The 19,776-nt window shown below is 47.4% G+C and overlaps 1 protein-coding gene across 3 annotated transcripts in view; it reads left to right on the plus strand.

Annotated features, from left to right (window-relative positions):
- TDRD10 (tudor domain containing 10) overlaps positions 1–18,020 on the plus strand; it is a 54,937-nt gene extending 36,917 nt beyond the window's left edge. For all 3 annotated transcript variants that reach the window (XM_032644624.1, XM_032644614.1, XM_032644604.1), the window contains 7 exons: positions 11,544–11,586; positions 12,249–12,339; positions 13,164–13,311; positions 13,561–13,706; positions 13,935–14,089; positions 17,293–17,363; positions 17,570–18,020. In XM_032644624.1, the coding sequence (XP_032500515.1) occupies positions 11,544–11,586; positions 12,249–12,339; positions 13,164–13,311; positions 13,561–13,706; positions 13,935–14,089; positions 17,293–17,363; positions 17,570–17,602 (687 nt within the window). In that variant the 3' untranslated portion in view covers positions 17,603–18,020. The remainder of the gene's footprint in view (positions 1–11,543; positions 11,587–12,248; positions 12,340–13,163; positions 13,312–13,560; positions 13,707–13,934; positions 14,090–17,292; positions 17,364–17,569) is intronic.
- Positions 18,021–19,776: the final 1,756 nt, after the last annotated feature.

A 19,776-nucleotide genomic window follows, 5' to 3' on the forward strand; every position in this document is an offset into this window, starting at 1 on the left:
GGGCAGGTCCACGTCTGGTGGTGTGTTTTGGGGTGTCTTTGGACTTATTATGATTTTAGGCAGCCACTCTGCTAATGGGTGGGGTTGTGTTCCTGTTTTGCTAGTTGTTTGGCATAGGGTGTCTGGCACTGTAGCTTTCTGGTCGTTGAGTGAAGTTGGGTGCTGGCGCTGAGATGGAGATCTCTGGGAGATTTTCGCCATTTCATATTATGTGGAGCTGGGAGGTGTCTTGTTGACCAGTGTCCTGAAGTTGGCTTTGCCACCTCAGAGGTACAGCACTGACTCCTGGCTGCAGCACCAAGAGCCTTTCATCCACAGGGCTCAGAATAAAAGGGAGAAAAAGTAGAGAGAAAGAATTAGTAGAAGTAGGAAGAAAGAAAGGAAGGGAGGAAGAAAGACAGAAAGAAAGAAGAAAAGAAGGAAAGAAGGAAAGGAGGAAAGAAAGAAAGGAAGGAGAGAGGGTGGGAGGGACAGTGGGAGGAAGGAGGGAAGGAAGGAAAAAAGAGAGAAAGAAGGTAAAGTAAAATAAAATAGAGTAAATATAGTAAAATTATTAAATTAAAAAATAATTATTAAGAAAAAAAACAGATGGATAGAATCTTAGGACAAATGGTGGAAGCAAAGCTATACAGACAAAATCTCACACAGAAGCATACACATACACACTCACAATAAGAGGAAAAGGGGAAAAAATCATAAATCTTGCTCTCAAAGTCCACCTCCTCAATTTGGGATGATTCGTTGTCTATTCATGTATTCCACAGATGCAGGGTACATCAAGTTGATTGTGGAGCTTTAATCCGCTGCTTCTGAGGCTGCTGGGAGAGATTTCCCTTTCTCTTCTTTGTTCTCACAGCTCCCAGGGGCTCAGCTTTGGATTTGGCCCCGCCTCTGCGTGTAGGTCGCTGGAGGACGTCTGTTTTTCGCTCAGACAGGACGGGGTTAAAGGAGCCGCTGATTCGGGGGCTCTGTCTCACTCAGGCCCGGGGTTGGGGGGGGGAGGGAGGGGCACGGAGTGCGGGGCGGGCCTGCGGCAGCAGAGGCCGCCGTGACGTTGCACCAGCCTGAGGCGCGCTGTGCGTTCTCCTGGGGAAGTTGTCCCTGGATCCCGGGAACCCGGCAGTGGCGGGCTGCACAGGCTCCCCGGAAGGGGGTGTGGATAGTGACCTGTGCTCGCACACAGGCTTCTTGGCGGCGGCGGCGGCAGCAGTCTTAGCGTCTCCTGCCCGTCTCTGGGGTCCGCGCTTTTAGCCACGGCTCGCGCCCGTCTCTGGAGCTCCTTTAAGCAGCGCTCTTAATCCCCTCTCCTCGCGCACCAGGAAACAAAGAGGGAAGAAAAAGTCTGTTGCCTCTTCGGCAGCTCCAGACCTTTTCCCCAGACTCCCTCCCGGCCCCCCGTGGTGCACTAACCCCTTAAGGCTGTGTTCACGCCACCAACCCCAGTCCTCTACCTGCGCTCCGAGGAAGCCCAAGCCTCAGCTCCCAGCCCCGCCCGCCCCGGCGGGTGAGCAGACAAGCCTCTCGGGCTGGTGAGTGCCAGTCAGCACCGATCCTCTGTGCGGGGAATTTCCCCGCTTTGCCCTCTGCACCCTTGTTTCTGCGCTCTCCTCCGCGGCTCCGAAGCTCCCCCCTACGCCACCCGCAGTCTCCGCCCGCAAAGGGGCTTCCTAGCGTGTGGAAACTTTTCCTCCTTCACAGCTGCCTCCCACTGGTGCAGGTCCCGTCCCTATTCTTTTTTTTTTTTTTTTTTTTCGGTACGTGGGCCTCTCACTGCTGTGGCCTCTCCCGTTGCGGAGCACAGGCTCCGGACGCACAGGCCCAGCGGCCATGGCTCACGGGCCCAGCCGCTCTGCGGCATGTGGGATCCTCCCGGACCGGGGCACGAACCCGTGTCCCCTGCATCGGCAGGCGGACTCCCAACCACTGCGCCACCAGGGAAGCCCCCCGTCCCTATTCTTTTGTCTCTGTTTTTTCTTTTTTTCTTTTGTCCTGCCCAGGTACGTGGGGGGGTTTCTTGCCTTTTGGGAGGTCTGAGGTCTTCTGCCAGAGTTCAGTAGGTGTTCTGTAGGAGTTGTTCCACGTGTAGATGTATTTCTGGTGTATCTGTGGGGAGGAAGGTGATCTCCGCATCTTACTCTTCCGCCATCTTCCCCTCGTCCCTTCTCTAAATGTTTGATAGAATTCACTTGTGAAGCTATCTGGTCCTGGACTTTTGTTTGTTGGAAGATTTTTAATCACAGTTTCAATTTCATTACTTGTGATTGGTGTGTTCATATTTTCTATTTCTTACTGGTTCGGTCTTGGAAGGTTATACCTTTCTAAGAATTTGTCCATTTCTTCCAGATTGTCCATTTTATTGGCATAGAGTTGCTTGTAGTAGTGTCTTATGATGCTTTGCATTTCTGCAGTGTTCGTTGTAACTTCTCCTTTTTCATTTCTAATTTTGATTGATTTGAATCCTCTCCCTCTTTTTCTTGATGAGTCTGGCTAAAGGTTTATCTATTTTGTTTATCTTCTCAAAGAACCAGCTTTTAGTTTTATTGATCTTTGCTATTGTTTTCTTTGTTTCTATTTCATTTATTTCTGCTCTGATCTTTATGATATCTTTCCTTCTACTAACTTTGGGTTTGTGTTTTTTTGCAATTGAAATATTTTTTTATAATTTATTTTACTGAAGTATAGTTGATTTACAATGTGTTAATTTCTACTGTGCAGCAGAATGAGTCACTTATACATATATGTACATTCTTTTTCATATTATTTTCCATTATGGTTTATCACAGGATACTGGATGTAGTTCCCTGTTCTATACAGTAGGACCTCGTTATTTATCCATTGTATATATAAAAGTTTGCATCTGCTAATCCCAAACTCCCAACCAATTAACTTTGAGTTTTGTTTGTTCTTCTTTCTCTAGTTCCTTTAGGTGTCAGTTTACATTGTTTATTTGAGATTTTTCTTGTTTCTTGAAGTAGGCTTGTATTGCTATAAACTTCCCTCTTAGAACTGCTTTTGCTGCATCCCATAGGTTTTGGATCATCGTGTTTTCATTGTCAGTTGTCTCTAGGTATTTTTTGATTTCCTCTTTGATTTCTTCAGTGATCTCTTGGTTATTTAGTAACGTATTGTTTAGCCTCCACGTGTTTGTGTTTTTTACGTTTTTTTCCCTTGTAATTGATTTCTAATCTCTTAGTGTTGTGGTCGGAAAAGATGCTTGATATGATTTCAACTTCCTTAAATTTACTGAGGCTTGATTTGTGACCCGAGTTTTGATCAGTCCTGGAGAATGTTCCTTGTGCACTTGAGAAGAAAGTGTAATCTGCTGTTTTTGGATGGAATGTCCTATAAATGTCAGTTAAATCTATCTGGTCTGTTGTGTCATTTAAAGCTTGTGTTTCCTTATTAATTTTCTGTCAGGATGATTTGTCCATTGGTGTAAGTGAGGTGTTAAAGTCCCCCACTATTATTGTGTTACTGTCGATTTCCTCTTTTATAGCTGTTAGCATTTGCCTTATGTATTGAGGTGCTCCTGTGTTGGGTGCATACATATTTATAATTGTTATATCTTCTTCTTGGATTGATCCCTTGATCATTACATAGTGTCCTTCCTTGTCTCTTGTAACATTCTTTATTTTAAAGTCTATTTTATCTGCTATGAGTATTGCTACTCCAGCTTTCTTTTGATTTCCATTTGCATGGAATATCTTTTTCCATCCCCTCACTTTCAGTCTGTATGTGTCCCTAGAACTGAAATGGGTCTCTTGTAGACAGCATATATATGTGTCTTGTCTTTGTATCCATTCAGTGAGCCTGTGTCTTTTGGTTGGAGCATTTAATCCATTCACGTTTAAGGTAATTATCGATACATATGTTCCTATTCCCATTTTCTTAATTCTTATGGGTTTGTTTTTGTAGGTCCTTTTCTTCTCTTGTGTTTCTCACTTAGAGAAGTTTCTTTAGCATTTGTTGTAGAGCTGGTTTGGTGGTACTGAATTCTCTTAGCTTTTGCTTGTCTGTAAAGCTTGTGATTTCTCCGTCGAATCTGAATGAGATCCTTGCCAGGTAGAGTAATCTTGGTTGTACGTTCTCCCTTTCATCACTTTAAATATATGGTGCCACTCCCTTCTGGCTTGTAGAGTTTCTTCTGAGCAATCAGCTGTTAACCTTATGGGAGTTCCCCTGTATGTTATTTGTCGTTTTTCCCTTGTTGCTTTCAATAATTTTTCTTTGTTTTTAATTTTTGTCAATTTGATTACTATGTGTCTTGGCATGTTTCTCCTTGGGTTTATCCTGCCTGGGACTCTGTGCGCTTCCTGGACTTGGGTGCCTGTTTCCTTTACCATGTTAGGGAAGTTTTCAACTGTAATCTCTTCAAATATTTTCTCGGGTCCTTTCTCTCTCTCTTCTCCTTCTGGGACCCCTATAATGCGAATGTTGTTGCATTTAATGTTGTCCCAGCGGTCTCTTAGGCTGTCTTCATTTCTTTTCATTCTTTTTTCTTTAGTGTGTTCCATGGCAGTGGATTTCACCATTCTGTCTTCCAGGTCACTTATCCATTCTTCTGCCTCAGTTATTCTGCTATTGATTCCTTCTAGTGTACTTTTCATTTCAGTTATTGTATTGTTCATCCCTTTTGTTTGTTCTTTAATTCTTCTAGGTCTTTGTTAAGCATTTCTTGCATCTTCTCGATCTTTGCCTCCATTCTTTTTCCGAGGTTCTGGATCATCTTCACTATCATTATTCTGAATTCTTTTTCTGGAAGGTTGCCTATCTCCACTTCAGTTAGTTGTTTTTCTGGGGTTTTATCTTGTTCCTTCATCTGTACAAAGTCCTCTGCCTTTTCATTTTGTCTGTCTTTTTGTGAAAGTAGTTTTCCTTCCACAGGCTGCAGAATTGTAGTTCTTCTTGCTTCTGCTGTAGTGTTTTTTAAGTGTATCTCTTTGTATACCTTTTTAAGTGGTTGCTCTAGATGTTATATATACATAACATAGTCTATGCCTGTTGACTTTACTGGTTTGAGTTAAGTATAGAAACCCTATTTCTCTCTACGCTCCCCTGTTTATAATGTAATTTAAAAAAATATGTCCTCTGTGTTCATTTAGAACCATATTGGACAGTTAGAATTTTTATTTCAACTGTCAAACATAATTTAGAAAACTCATGAGAAGAAAACCTATTGTACGTACCCATATTTTTTCTTACCACGTTCTTTCTTACTTTCTGATGTTTCAAGGTTCCAGTAAAGTCAGCCACCTCTGAAGCTACTGGTTTTCACAGCTTTGCCTACTGTGGTAGAACTATCAGCCAAAGGACCAGAGAGTGGGAGAAGCTCCAGACTGACACACCTTAGTCTCATATTCTTATCCAAGGGCCTGTAGTTTTCGGTTGTTGTTGTTTTTTAACAGATACCCTGTTTTTTGTATGCTTCTGTTCAATTTCCAGAATACTGAAATGGTTGTTTTTGACAATTTTGTCAATTTTTATAATAGCTTTTGGGGGAGAGGATTTATCAATCGAAATATCTTGTAGTAGAATTGTTTTAGAGAAGAGTAAAGGTAAAATGAGGGGATCAGTGGTGCAACAGAAACATGCAGGAAGAGTTCAGGTCAACGTGGGAGAGAAAATATCAAATGATATAACAGAGTCTCCCAGGAGTGAAGGATATGTTTTTAGTTTGAAAGCAACCATTGAGTACCTAGGATAATCACTGGGAAAATAAAAACCTACACCAAGACACATTATAGAAATATTTTAGAGTATTGGATAAAGCTTCAGAAAGAGAATCCACATTGAAGGGTATAGGATTGGAATGTGTCATTAAATTTTGTAGGAAGATAATGTCTAACCCCCAATCTGTTCTTAATTAAATTACTCTAGAATGAAGGTAGAATAAGGACTTGTTCACAAATGTAGGGTCTCAAAAAATGTATGTCCCATGTAGCTGCTCTCAGAAAGCTATGGAGGGATATGCACCAATACAATGAAGCAATAAGGCAAAAAATGAGGGAAGCTGGGAGCAGGAGGTCCAACCCAGGAGGGGGACCTGAGACTTCCCAGATGATGACAAAGGGGTAGAACACTTGTTATGCAGCACTCAGTCCAGCCAGAGCAGGATGATGTGAGACTCCAGGGTGACATTTGTATGAAGAAAAGTATAAAAGCGACTGGAGAGGTGTTATAAAGAGCCATTGGAGGGTGTGGGAAAACTTAGCCAGAGATTTAAGGAAGTCCAAGTAAATGGAGGGGAAAAAAGGAGCAGTTAATTCCTGGAGAAGGTTGTGTAAGGATAAAAGTAATCATAATACATACTTTTTTTTAATATTAAAATTTTTAAAAATTTATTTATTTATTTTAATTAATTATCTGGGCTGTGCCAGGTCTCAGTTTGTGGCACGTATGATCTTTGTTGCGGCATGCATGTGGGATCTAGTTCCCCGGCCGGGGATTGAATCCGGGCCCCCTGCATTAGGAGCAAAGAGTCCTGCTCACTGGACCACCAGGGAAGTCCCATTAATATTAAAATTAAAAAAAAATTTTCATAGTCTGTAACTTGATTCAGCAGCAATTGGTATTTATATAGTCACATAATAATGAGAACACTGGACAGTTTGAGCAGGGAGCGACATAACCAGATTTCACGAACGTACGCTAAAAAATCAACTATTGAAGTATTACGTAAAATAAACCCCTTTTAGGTGTACAGTTTGATGAATTTTGACAAGTGTATGCAGCCATGTAACCACCATCACAATCAAATATAGACCGTTTCAGTCACCCAAAAGGTTCTCTTGTGCCCTATCCCAGCTTTGTGCCCCGCAGGCAGTGACTGACCTGTTTTCTATCACTTTAAATGAGATTTATCCTTTTTAGAGTTTGGTGTAATGGAATCATGCCATATGTGCTTCTTTGTGTGTCGTTTCTTTCACTCAGCAGAATGTTATTGAGATTCATCCATGCGATGGCACCATCAGCAATTCTTTTTTTAATGCTAAGTGGTGTTCTCTTGTATGGATGTGCCACCATTAGTTCATCTATTCACCGAGATTTAGGTTCTAAAGGGACCCTGTGGAATAGACTCCAGGGGCCAGAGTGGAAGCAGAAGACCTGTCTCAGGTGGTCCAGGTAAGAGATGCAAGTGTCTGTTCCTCCAGCCCCAGTGCCATTCCCCAAACACACCAAGCACATCCCCACCTTAGGGCCTCAGGTGTTCCCAGCTGGAAGGCTCGTCTCCCAGGTGTCTGTGGGTTTGCCTTCTCACTTCATTTAGGCGTCTGTTCAGCCATCACTCCCTCCCCCACCACTGCCTGCTTGTCCCCTCTCCTTGACTTGCGTTTCTTCTTTGCCCTTATGGTCATTGACCTTATACCTCTTTGTATACTTCTTGTCTGCTGCCCCCACCAAGAGTGTGAGCTTCATGGTGGCCATGTCTAGAATGTACACATTTTATAAATATGTGTGGAGTGACTCAGTGTGGCTCCCTGAGAGCAAGGTCTGTGTCTATCACCTGTGAAGTACAAGGTGTGGTACTGGGTGGCAGTCGAGGGTTAAAGCTGTATTAAATTTCCACGTGGATGTGCCCTTCAGGTGACTCCAGGTGCAGTTCCCCGGGTAGAGACAGGGCCTTAAAAGTGATGGCCAGGGTGACCACAGTGGGCCAGGGGTGTGGCAGTGAGCAGTCTCAGGGAGGCCACCACTTTTCTGAGTGTCATTTGAGGCCTGTGACCCCCACCCCCCAGTACTGGTTGGAGAGCTTCTCCCTGGTGTGCAGAGGAACCGGATGGGACCCTCCCCCAACCCCGCCCCCAAACGCCTTCTGGCCACTGACCTTTGTGTACCCTGTGTTTTCTCTCCCACTGCTGGGACTCACCAGCGTGATGCTGGACCAGGCCACCTCTTGGAACGCTTGAGCAGCTGGTAGTAATGTCCCAGAACAAAGTAAAGAGCATTAACAGCTGTTGATTGATTGGGTGTAGAGTAACTGCTTATAGCAACAATAGAACTTAATTACAATCTGCTGGTTTGGCAGCTACCGAGGTGCTGCCTTGATCTCTGTAGCTTCCAGGTGGCCACTTCTGTGCTGCAGACATCCTGAAATGTGAGGTTTGTTTTTGGATGATGTGTCTGCTGTGGTGGTTCAATGATAATTGTATAGATTTTCCTCTGAAACTTAATTTCACAAACTGGCAAAACAGGCTTGTTATATTTATCTCTTAAATCATTAGGGAATAATAATTAGACCCCAAATGGTTTTAAATGTTTCTGTATTAATAGTAATTTTGAGCCTGGAACCACCGCTAATAATTGGTTCTTGGGATTGGTATTTGGAACTGTCTTAGGAGATTCTAAATAAAAAGGCACCTTCTGTGCTTGGCTAGAGGACAGTTTTTTTTTTTTTTTTTTGCAGTACGTGGGCTTCTCACTGTTGTGGCCTCTCCTGTTTTGGAGCACAGGCTCCAGATGCGCAGGCTCAGCGGCCATGGCTCATGGGCCTAGCCGCTACACGGCATGTGGGATCCTCCCGGACCGGGGCACGAGCCCGTGTCCCCTGCATCGGCAGGCGGACTCTCAACTGCTGCGCCACCAGGGAAGCCCTAGAGGACAGTTTTTAACAGTCACTTTGCTTTGTTGTAGGTAAACAGCAGGGGCAGAATGGTTTAGCGTGGAGATTTGATTTGGGCCCCATCGGTGGACAGTGGTAGTTCAGTCACGGAGGGCTCACTCTGCGGGCTGTGTTCTGATCGCTTTGCTGTATGAACCTGTTTAAATACAGCAGTAGGTCCTGCTACTCTCCCGTCCTGCAGGTGGGGGCACCAAGTAACCAGGCCAAAGTTAAGGAGCCAGTCAGTTCTGGAACCAGGATTGGCGTCCAGTCTGACTCCAGAACCTGTACTTTTAACCTCTCTTATACTGCTTCCATTTATTGAGCACCTATTTCATGTCAGTGTCCTGAACAGATACTGGTCCAACTAAATCCTCACATCAGGTGTGATTCGTGGTATTGAAGAAGAAGCCAAGGCTTAGATTAAGAATTTGCCCCAGTTCATCTCTCCTCTCTCCCTCCTTCCTTCTCTTTTTCTTCTCTCTGTCACATATATTTACTAAGAGCTTAATATGTATCAGACACTGTTCCGGGCTCCGGGGTTACCTCAGCAATGAAGGTAATTGTCAAAAGACAGATGTGATTCACATTCTCATAATGTTTAAATTCCAGTGGAAAGACACATAATAGTGAACCAATAAATAAGTGAATACATAAGAAAATGCCCCCCCCAAAAAAAAAAGAGAGAGAGAGAAAAAAAGAAAATGTCAATAGTGTTACCAACCAGGGTTCTTGGCATCCTTAATCAATAGAAATTGATAATGGGCCAGAGAAGAAGTTCACGGCGTTATTGGGGCCCCTCCTGCAGCAGTGGGGGGTAGTGAAAACAAGCAACAGGTTCCCTTGCCGGTTCCCCAAGGCAGGGAGAGCTGGTTCGTATATGGGGTGAGGGGAGGGGTGTGTCCAGCGCTCAGGCCAGAGGGGCGCTTAGGAGGTCTGCCCACCCCTTTGGTGATGGTGTGTGCAGGGGGCTTGCGCAGTACCCTGCTTTTGCTCCCGGCTCTTCAGAAATGGCAGCTGGGTTTTGGGTTTTCCGTCTTTTTTGTATCTTTGCCCCAACTGCACATGCACGCAGGTATTTTTAGTCCCTCATAGTTTCCTTGTATTTCATTGCTTGAGGAGACGTGTGTCCAGGTACAAGCACAGCAGCAAAGGGTCCCAGGGCCCAGCCTGTCTCAACAGTAAGTACCAGACAGAGAACTGAAATAAGGTGATGTGATAGAGAGGAGAGGGGTCACTTAGATGGTTCTTAGGGAGTCCTCTTTGTGAGGAAGTGACCTCTCAGCTGAGCTCTGGATGACAAGTCAGCCTACCCTGGGTAAGACCAGGGAAAGAACATTCCAGACAGAGGGGCCACCTACAAATGCCTACAGAGTGTGACATGGGGGGAAATGGGGTAAGTGGGCAGAGAAGAGGTCAGTGGGAAGGAGGGTAGATCATGGTGGCCTTGGTGAGCCCACCTGGAGACTTGGAGTTTTATTTGTAAGCACAATGGGAAGGTGTTGGAAGGTTTTAATCAGGTGAGTGATGTGATCTGATTTTGGTTTGTAAGAGGTTGTGTTGTCTTCTGGGTGGGGACTGGATTGCAGGAGCCTGGGTGGCAGCGTCTTTGGACATGGTTGTTACGGTCCTGGTAAGAGATGGTGATGGCTAGTATTGGGGTGGTGGAGATGGAGAGAGAGGAGTATGTGGGTTTGGGTGTGTTTTGGAGGAAGAGACGGCTTAACTTGCTGATGAATTTGATGCAGAGCTAGAAAGAGAGACGAGTTTGGCCTGAGCTGCTGGGTAGATAATGATGCAGCTTACTAAAATTGAGAAAGCCGAGGTGAAGCAGCTTGCGGAGGGTCCGTTTTAGACATGCTGAGTTTGTGTACCTCTTGGTTGGCCTGTCAAGGAGGCGTCTCTATGAGGCCTGACTGGAAGGAGACAGGACTCTAGACACCCCTTTCAGTGAAGGGAGCAGAGAAACGTGGTCGCCAGAGGGGCTGGGGGGTGAGGCAGGGTCTTTGCAAACATGGATAATGGAGCATGTTTGTTTCCTGGTGGGAGGTGTCCACCGGGAGAGAGATGGCAGTAGAGGAGAAGGGGCGTGGCTGCAGGGGTGTTGCCCTCCAGAAGGTGAGACAGTGCCAGCCCCAGAGCCAGACCCTTCTGAAAAGGTAACAGAGGAAAAAAAAAAAAAAAAAAAGGTAACAGAGGGATGGCAGGGAGGGCGGGGCTGGGGGTGGTGGTTTGGGTGGTGAGAGGATGAGGGGCCTCCCATCCAGTTGCTTCCAGTTTTCTCCTGATGAAGAGGCAGGTTCATAGGGTGGGCGGAGGGTGGGAGTATGGAGGGTTTGAAGAGAGGAGGGGGTGAGGTGTTGTCTCACTAGGGGCTTACCATGGGATTGTGGCATGTCCATTTGAGAACAGTGGCCGCATGTGTTCTCAGGTAGCAGTCAGCGGGGAGTGGGGTAAGCAGCGAAGCGGCAGGCGTGCAGATCCGTGGGTGTAACCAGGGCGGGGGATTTTCCAGGTGTGGACGGTGGAGCGAGGGAAGCCAGCATGGGTTGAGGGCTGCAGGATTGTAGTCTTTCTGTCTCCACCCAGTCCTGCTGCCAGAGTAACCATTTCCACCTCTTTCCCCCTAAGAAGTGCCCGCAGGGGCCTCCCGGGCTAAGCAGTGCTGGGCTTCTGTGCCTGTAGGTACCGACGAGCACCCCCGGCAGCACCTCCCTCCCTCCTCCCTTCCTGTTCCATGAACCTCTTGTCTTTGGTTGACTCAGGACCCACCCCCCCGAGAGAAAGGAGAAAGTGGAGCAAGCCCCAAAAGTCAGCTGAAGCCTGTGTCTGCACAGGGGCTGTTGCTGCGCTGTCTCCAGATCTGCTTGGAGAGACGCAACATGTAAACCAGTGAAACGAATACTGCTATGCCTGAGTGGTACCTTTTCTTTTTCTCCCTAAGGGTTTGGAGAAGACCTCTGGTCAAGGATTTGCTAGAACCACTGGTGAGATCCTGAGCTGCCATCTGTTCCCAGGACATGTCTTTGCAGCTCCTGATTCACTTCTCCCAGCCTCCCTTCCAGCTTTGTCCCACGCTGACCCCTCAGTGTAGGAAATATCCCTTTCTATTCCTCTAGGATGCATTCTTTTAATTAATTAACTTATTAATTTTTATTTTTGGGGGGGCTGCATTGGGTCTTCATAGCTGCACGAGGGCTTTCTCTAGTTGCAGTCCACGGGCTTCTCATTGCGGTGGCTTCTCTTGCTGCGGAGCATGGGCTCTAGGCACATGGGCTTCAATAGTTGTGGCTCGCGGGCTCTAGAGCGCAGGCTCGGTAGTTGTGGCGCATGGGCTTAGTTGCTCCGCGGCATGTGGGATCTTCCCGGACCAGGGCTTGAACCCGTGTCCCCTGCATTGGCAGGCGGGTTCTTAACCACTGCGCCACCAGGGAAGCCTCCTTAGGATGCTTTCTTGATTAAAGAATGTCATCCAGCAAACCCTTCCCATCCAGCTGAGGATGTGGAGGCCGAGACCCAGAAGGATGTAGCTTCACTTCCCATCTCATCCTGCCCCTGAGGGTGGGGCCAGGGCCTTCTGGGGGGCAGGTGGGGTACGGTCCTCTGAGACAGCCCTGGTGCCTCCAGAACACAACCTTCTGCTTTCCAGCTTCTACACAGCTCGTTCCTAAAGCTTCTGTTGACCCCTGTAAGACAGAGAAACCGAGGACAAGCATCTTTGCAGTTCCCATGGAAATGAGGTGAGCGGAGGTGTAGAGAGGCCGCTGGCAAAGGACAACTGTAAACGTCTGCTCAGTCCCTAGAGGGTGGCAGCAAGGATGGTACTGGGGAGGGGGATAAAGTTTTCAGGAGCTCCTGCGTCAGACCCAGGCTCTAAGGCTGTGACCCACAGTGACTTACACAGTCTGTCTCCATTTCTGTACAGTGATGGCCTGTGACTCTCCCCTACCCTGGATGCCATGAGATCGGCATGTCCACCACATCTTCTGCTTTAACGGCAGACACCATTCTTAGTGTCAGTGATGCCAGACTATTCTGTTTGACTTGAAATGCTATAGGATGTATGTTTTTTGTTTCGTTTTTCTAAATGGCAGGTCTGCCTTTCTAACCATGTGTGACTTAGGCGATAGAGTTAGTGGAGTGGTGGGATGAGGTGCGGCATGTGCTTAAACACAGGGAGGAGTGGTTTGGGCGTTGCAGACGTGTCCTGCATTGTGGACGGTCCAAACTTGCATCACTTGAGGTTCATGAATCACTCAGGCAGGCCCAAGGTCAGCCCAGTGAGGGCTTTTGCCCATCTCTCTCTCTGGAGTTCCCTGGTGTGTTTTTATTTCCCTCTGCCTCTCCCCTTCCCCAGACTCTCCAACATCTGTGTCCCCTGGCGTGGTGCTTCCTTTGCTCTGCGTTATGATTACTTGGGCACTTGTCTTGTTGCCACCCTGGGCGGGGGGTTGCACAGCCCTCTTGTCAGGGTGACTCTCCTGCCCAGCATCCTCCAGGACAGGTGTTGGTTGAATCACTTCTGTGTTCACTCCCTTCCCTTTGTTCCCTGTTCTTCCTGCAGAGGGTCCTTCTTGGCGCTGCTCTTGAGGGAATGCTTCCGAGACCTGGGCTGGCTGGCCACCATCCACAGCGTCCGCGGGGACGTGGGGCTGTTGGTGACCAGTATTGTCCCTCAGACCCCCTTCTTCTGGGCCATGCATGTCACGGAGGTACAGGCCTGTTGGTGGTCCTCTTGGGCTTTGGTGCCACCTCATGGGGCCCTGCTGGGGTCAGCGTGCTGATGGGGGCCCATCAGCGGTGGACATCCAGAGTGGCCGCACTCTGATCCCTGGTCCCACGTCGTACCTTCAGTCCCTTGGGGTGGATCGGCGCGGTGCTGATGTACAGGTGACACCTGCAGAGACAGACGTGCAACGTGGGGCAGGCAGCGAGGCCCATGGCGTTTGTACCGTCCACAGACGCTGCACCAGAACATGCAGGCGCTGTTCAGAGCCCTGGCCGAGGCAGAGGAGCAGCAGCCCTACCTGCACGACTCGGCTGTGCGGCGCGGGACCCGCTGTCTGGCCGAGTACCAGCTGGGTGATTACGGATGGGCCTGGAACAGGTGTGTACCAGGCAGGGCTGGAGGTTTGCTTCTCCATTCTCTGGACTCTTGTTTCTTTGCTGCTGCTTCCTCTCTCAAGATACCTCTCCTCTGATCACCTCTCCATCCAAGGTGGGGAACAGCGTAGGATACTCCCATCCCTCTTAGCCCAGACCTTCAAGCCCTCTCCGTGAGGACTGCTTGCGTGCCACCAGGTGAGATGAGCCTCCTCTCCCTCCCTCTGGCCAGGTGCTGGGTGCTGGACCGAGTGGACTCCTGGGCTGTTGTCACGTTCATCGATTTCGGCCAGTCGGCCACCATCCCAGTGCAATCCCTGCGCAGCCTGGATAGTGACGATTTCTGGACCATCCCCCCCCTGGCTCAGCCATTCATGCTGGAGAAAGGTAAGGTGCCCTCCACCCTCCTGAGCACTCGGAGACAGGAGATGCTGTGCGCGCCTCTGGGACCTCGGCGGGAATGGCGTCCGGGGCAGCTGAGGCCCTCAGGATGCCTGCCCTTCAGCCTCTATTCTTTTGATCTCACCCCGGTTTTCAGCATCTGCCCCTTGCAAAGCTGCTTCTTGAGAACTGTTTTTCACACCTGGTCTCTCTGAGCAACGAGATCTGGAAAGGAACCTCAGGTGCTGCCCGAAGGCTGAGTTCTCTGGTGGAGTGAGGGGAGGGCAAGCCTCCCGGTCTCGCTTCTGCCAGAGTGGCTCAGCTTCCATCTGTTTCACGTACATTGAGTTTTGCTTAAGATTTCTTTAGAGAAGCATTCTGTGTAGAAGAAAACTGGAATTTGAGACCAACGATAGGGGTTAGAGCATTTGGACTCAGCATCTCCCCAATGTGCTGTTTGTTACTTTATTTTTTTCTTTTCTTTTTAAATTGAAGTATAGTTGATTTATAATACTGTGTTAGTTTCAGGTCTACAGCAAAATGATTCAGTTATACATATATATATATATTTCAGATTCTTTTCCATTAGAGGTTATTACAAGATGTTGACTACAGTTCCCTGTGCTATACAGTAAATCTTTATTGTTTATCTATTTTACGTATAATGGTGTGTATCTATTAATCCCATACTCCTAATTTATCCCTCCCCCTCCCACTTCCCCGTTGGTAACCATAAGTTTGTTTTCTATGTCTGTGAGTCTGTTTCTGTTTTGTAAATAAGTTCATTTGTATTATTTTTAAGATTCCACATATAAGTGATATATTTGTCTTTCTCTGTCTGACTTACTTCACTTAGTATGATAATCTCTAGGTCCATCCATGTTGCTGCAAATGGCACTATTTCATTCTTTTTTGTGGCTTCTTTATCCATTCATCTGTTGATGGACATTTAGGTTGCTTCCATGTCTTGGCTTTTGTAAATAGTGGTGCTATGAACATTGGGGTACATGTATCTTTTTGAATCAGAGTTTTTGTCTTTTCCGGATATATGCCCAGGAGTGGGATTGCAGGATCATATGGTAACTCTATTTTTAGTTTTTAAGGAACCGCCATACTGTTTCCATAGTGGCTGTACCAATTTACATTCCCACCAACAGTGTAAGAGGGTTTCCTTTTCTCCACACCCTCTCCAGCATTTATTATTTGTAAACTTGGTGAAGATGGCCATTCTGACTGGTGTGAGGTGATAACTCATTGTGGTTTTGATTTGCATTTCTCTAATAATTGTCGATGTTGAGCATCTTTCATGTGCCTGTTGGCCATCTGTATGTCTTTTTTTTTTAATTTATTATTTTGGCTGCGTTGGGTCTTTGTTGCTGCTCATGGGCTTTGTCTAGTTGTGGCGAGCAGGGGCTACTCTTCGTTGTGGTGTGCGGGCTTCTCATTGCGGTGGCTTCTCTTGTTGCAGAGCACGGGCTCTAGGCACACTGGCTTCAGTAGTTGTGGTGCACCGGCTCAGTAGTTGTGGCTCACGGGTTCTAGTGCACAAGCTCAGTAGTTGTGGCACATGGGCTTAGTTGCTCCGCGGCATGTGGGATCTTCCCAGACCAGGGATTGAACTCATGTGCCCTGCGCTGGCAGGCAGATTCTTAACCACTGCGCCACCAGGGAAGTCCTGTATGTCTTCTTTGGAGAAATGTCTATTTAGGTCTTCTGCCCATTTTTGATAGGGTTGTTGTTTTTTTGATATTGAGCTGTATGAGCTGTTTGTATATTTTGGAAATTAACCCCTTGTTGGTCGCATCATTTATAAATATTTTCTGCCAATCCATCGGTTGTCTTTTCGTTTTGTGTATGGTTTCCTTTGCTGTGCAGAAGCTTTTAAAGTTTCATTAGGTTCCATTTGTTTATTTTTGCTTTTATTTTTCTTGCCTTGGGAGACTGATCTAAGAAAATATTGCTACGATTTATGACAGAATGTTTTGCCCGTGTTCTCTTCTAGGAGTTTTATGGTGTCATGCCTTATGTTCAAGTCTTTAAACCATTTTGAGTTTATTTTTGTATATAGTGTGAGGTGTTTGTTACTCTAGATCCAGGCACCTGTGGAGCCTCAGTTTCTACACCCTTGAAACGGAGAGGCCCCTTCTCGAGACTGGGGTTTAGGTGAGATGTGAAAGAGTGAAAGAATGCTTTGGGGGGCTGAGGAGGAGAAGTGGATGTGAAGAAATACACATACAACACAAAATAAGATGGAAAAGCACCTCCCCAAAGTGCAGGGCCAAGCCACCCTGCTAGGCTGATGGGCACCACCCAGAGGTCACCTTGGGTCATTGCATGAAGAGGGCCCCTGCCTCTCGGCCTGGGGAGTAATGCCGGCAGACAGGACCTGGGAGCTTCTGGTGGGCTGAACCTGACTGCTTGGCTGTTGGAGGGTGGCTCAGAGTAAGGAGCCCCTGCCCCAAAGAGCAGCTCCCAGCCTGTCAGAGGGGCCAGAGTGTGCAGCCCAGATATGTGGGTTCTCAGCTCTTGTGTGGACTTTGAGATGACCCCGAGGCCAGGTGGGCAGGTGTACAATTTTTCTCCCTTTATGCATGAGGAAAGTAAGCCTCAGGAAAATGAAAGGGACTTCTTCACGTTTCACAGCAAGAAAGTGGCATAGCTGGGGGTGGAACTGAGGTCTGACCCTTGATATGAGCCAGTTTCATGCATACAAACAGTCCCAGTTTGGCGGGGTGGCGGGAGCTGAGTAAGGGCAGATGTCCTGGAGAAAGGTGAGTGTCTGACCAGCGCCCTGCCCTGCCTTGTCCCAGCAGGTAGGAATGTGCACTCGTCACGGTAAAAAGGCTCTCTGCCTTTTAACCTCCATCTCTCCAGCCAAAACTCTCAGAGCAGAGTTGAATGAACAGTTTTCTGTCTCCAGAATTTCCATTAGGGAATGTGAAATCCCAGATCCCTGTAATTATTTTAACAACAATAATGCCTCCTTTTACTTGCTCTTACTTTGCCTCCCCTTCTCCTCCCTCTGCAGTGCTTATTATCTCACGATATCCTGGCAGCAGGGAATGAGTACTAACTAGCAGAGACTTGTCTGCAAGACCTGGTCTGCAGCCAGAACACTTCCCTGCAGCCCCGGCTTCTCACCTCCCGCCCTTGCTCCTTCTGCCTGACCAAGTGCCACCAAGGTTTTGTTGTTGTGTTTTGTTTTACAGATATTTGGAGTTCATATCAGGTTATCCATCGCATCCTCAAAGGGAAAATCACTGGTGCTTTGAACTTGGAGGTAACTGCTGGGTAGCTACTGTTCCCCTCCCCACCCCTCCCCTCCCTCCCAGGGTCTCAGCTGCAGGCCCTGGCCTCGGCCTGGATGCTGCGGGTTTACCTGTCCATTCCCTTAGAGGAAACAAACTGAAGTTGTCCAGGGGTTGTTGGGTGGACCACCTGGGGGCAGTCCTGCCTTCCCAATCAGATTTTCTCTTTCTCTTCCAGTTGCACATTCTGAAGTTTGAAGAGTTTAAATAACATGGCTACAATCGGCACGTTTCTTCTCTTGTCTCGATTCAGCCTGCTCTACCCTTTCACTCTTGAGGCCTTGCGGGTGAAAAAGGCCACAGCGGTGCCCAGGATTGATTGGATTCCCCTTTGCCTTTCCCCCAGCTCACTCCTCAATTTGTCATGTGCCTTCCGTCCCCCAGCTCAGTGTGAACATTTGAACCAAACACGGGAAGCTTCCATGAGGTTGAAAGTCTGATGTAGCCATTGTATTCTTTCCTGTGTCTCTTCTTTGTACCTTCAGAGCATGATATAAGTTGCCCTGACAGATTCTGGAGAATGGAGGGGCCCACTCTTTAATTTTCCTGGCATTCTGTCGTAGAATCAGGTAGGGAGCACTTAAACATTGATGCATCGCCTGGGTGAATAAATGTTGGCATGCTTCACGTTTGGGGTGATTGATTCCTCTGTCTAGCCACCCCTCCCCAGTGCTGCCCTCTAAAACCGAAGCAGCGAGACTGGGAAGCTGTCGTGTGCCGGCCCTGCAGACACTGCCTGGGAAATAGATGCACACTTGCATAGGGTGTAAGTTTTGTGTCCTTTCTCTTTGCCTTCTTAGTGGACAGAACATTGGTTCAGGGTGAGGCGGCCTTGATTTTATTATTTTCCTAATGCTGTGTAACTTCATTAGCAGCCTAATGTAAGGTTATGAAAGGGACTGTTAGGTTTGACAAGAAAAGTGGAAGACTTTCTTTAGAGCTGGTGTTTTATATAGCTATAGCGCACAGGAGCTGGTGCTTCCTTTACATCAGGTGAATGTGGATCCCATTATTTCCTTAAATAATTTGATTAGAGCCAAGCTATTTAAATAATTTTATTTGTTTCATCCTTTGGTAGATGAGAAAAATACATTACAAAATACATTATACTGAGGACAGATCACAGTACACATTACTAAAAACACAATCTACTTTCCAGCCAGGGCTGGTGATAAGTTCAGAAGAAAGCCTCGGAGGCCTTGAAAACCAGATTTCAGCTTCATGAAATGAGTTTCCCCCTTGGGTCCCCTCTTTATCTCCACCTCAGCATAAATTAGCACCCTGTATCAGGTGGGTGTGGTGGGGTAGGAGCAGCATTGAGTGGGACTGGTGAACTCTCCGTCCACCTGAAGCAGCAAAACATTAAAATCCCTTAAAAGGGGGAGAAACGACCAATGTTAAAATTGCTGTGTCAAACAAAGCATTACAGTACTCTGGCATCTTACAGGTTCCCAGATGGCTGTCCTAAGTCTGGGCTTTCTGAGATGAGTGTCTTCACTTAGCCATCCCTGGCCTCTGGCGCTTGTCACCATCCAGTCTGTAGGCAGAGTAGGTCCAAAGAGGCTGCCTCTGCCTCAAGGCAAGCTCACTGACCAGGAGAGGCAGGCAGCGCATACCACATGCAAACAGTACGCCTGTACTTTTAAAGAGCAGGAACAGACATGGCACCTACGGTTCAGCTCAGCAGACTCCCCTCCCCAGCAGTTCTCAGAGCCTGAGGTAAGGACACAGGTATACAGACCAACCCCCTTAAAGCTAACTCTTTCCAGTAGGACCCACCTTATGAGTGCCTTAAATGAATCCAGTCTCCAAGCCACATGGCTCCTCTTTGATAAGACCAGATGAAGCAAGAGACCGAAGCGGGGAGCAAGGGAGCTACCATCACCCTTCAGTGCCACTTGCTGGGAGGGAGGGGAACCAGTGAACACTGGAGTGTTAGCTACATAGCAAGCTGCTGAGACCAGAAAGGTCACATACATGCTTGAGACTCTGCCCCCATCCCTACTCAGTTCATTTTAAAGTAGTTCTGTGAAGCAGCCTCTTAGGCCTCCTTGTTATTTTTTTCTTAGAAACTTGAAAACATCTGTGACTAGAAAATTAGTCCTAAGAATTAAGGTCATCATTTCAGCCTACTACTTTGTGGTTCAGCAGGCCAGGCTCTGCATTCCCAGGGGTACAAGTGCTGGTCACTCCAGAGGCCTTCAGGGGCGAGCCAGGTGCGTGCTTCAGCTCCACCTTTCTCTTGCTTTAGCAGCGAAGCACAGCCCCTCATAGCTACCAAAGCCATGGAGGACTTGGTGCCCCTCCCCCACTGCTCAAGTAGTTCAGGAGTGGGGGTGGGGTGGAACGTGGGGATAAAAATAAAGATGAGTCAAGACCAGCATC

Source organism: Phocoena sinus, chromosome 1, assembly GCF_008692025.1.
Source record: "Phocoena sinus isolate mPhoSin1 chromosome 1, mPhoSin1.pri, whole genome shotgun sequence".
Taxonomy (NCBI): domain Eukaryota; kingdom Metazoa; phylum Chordata; class Mammalia; order Artiodactyla; family Phocoenidae; genus Phocoena; species Phocoena sinus.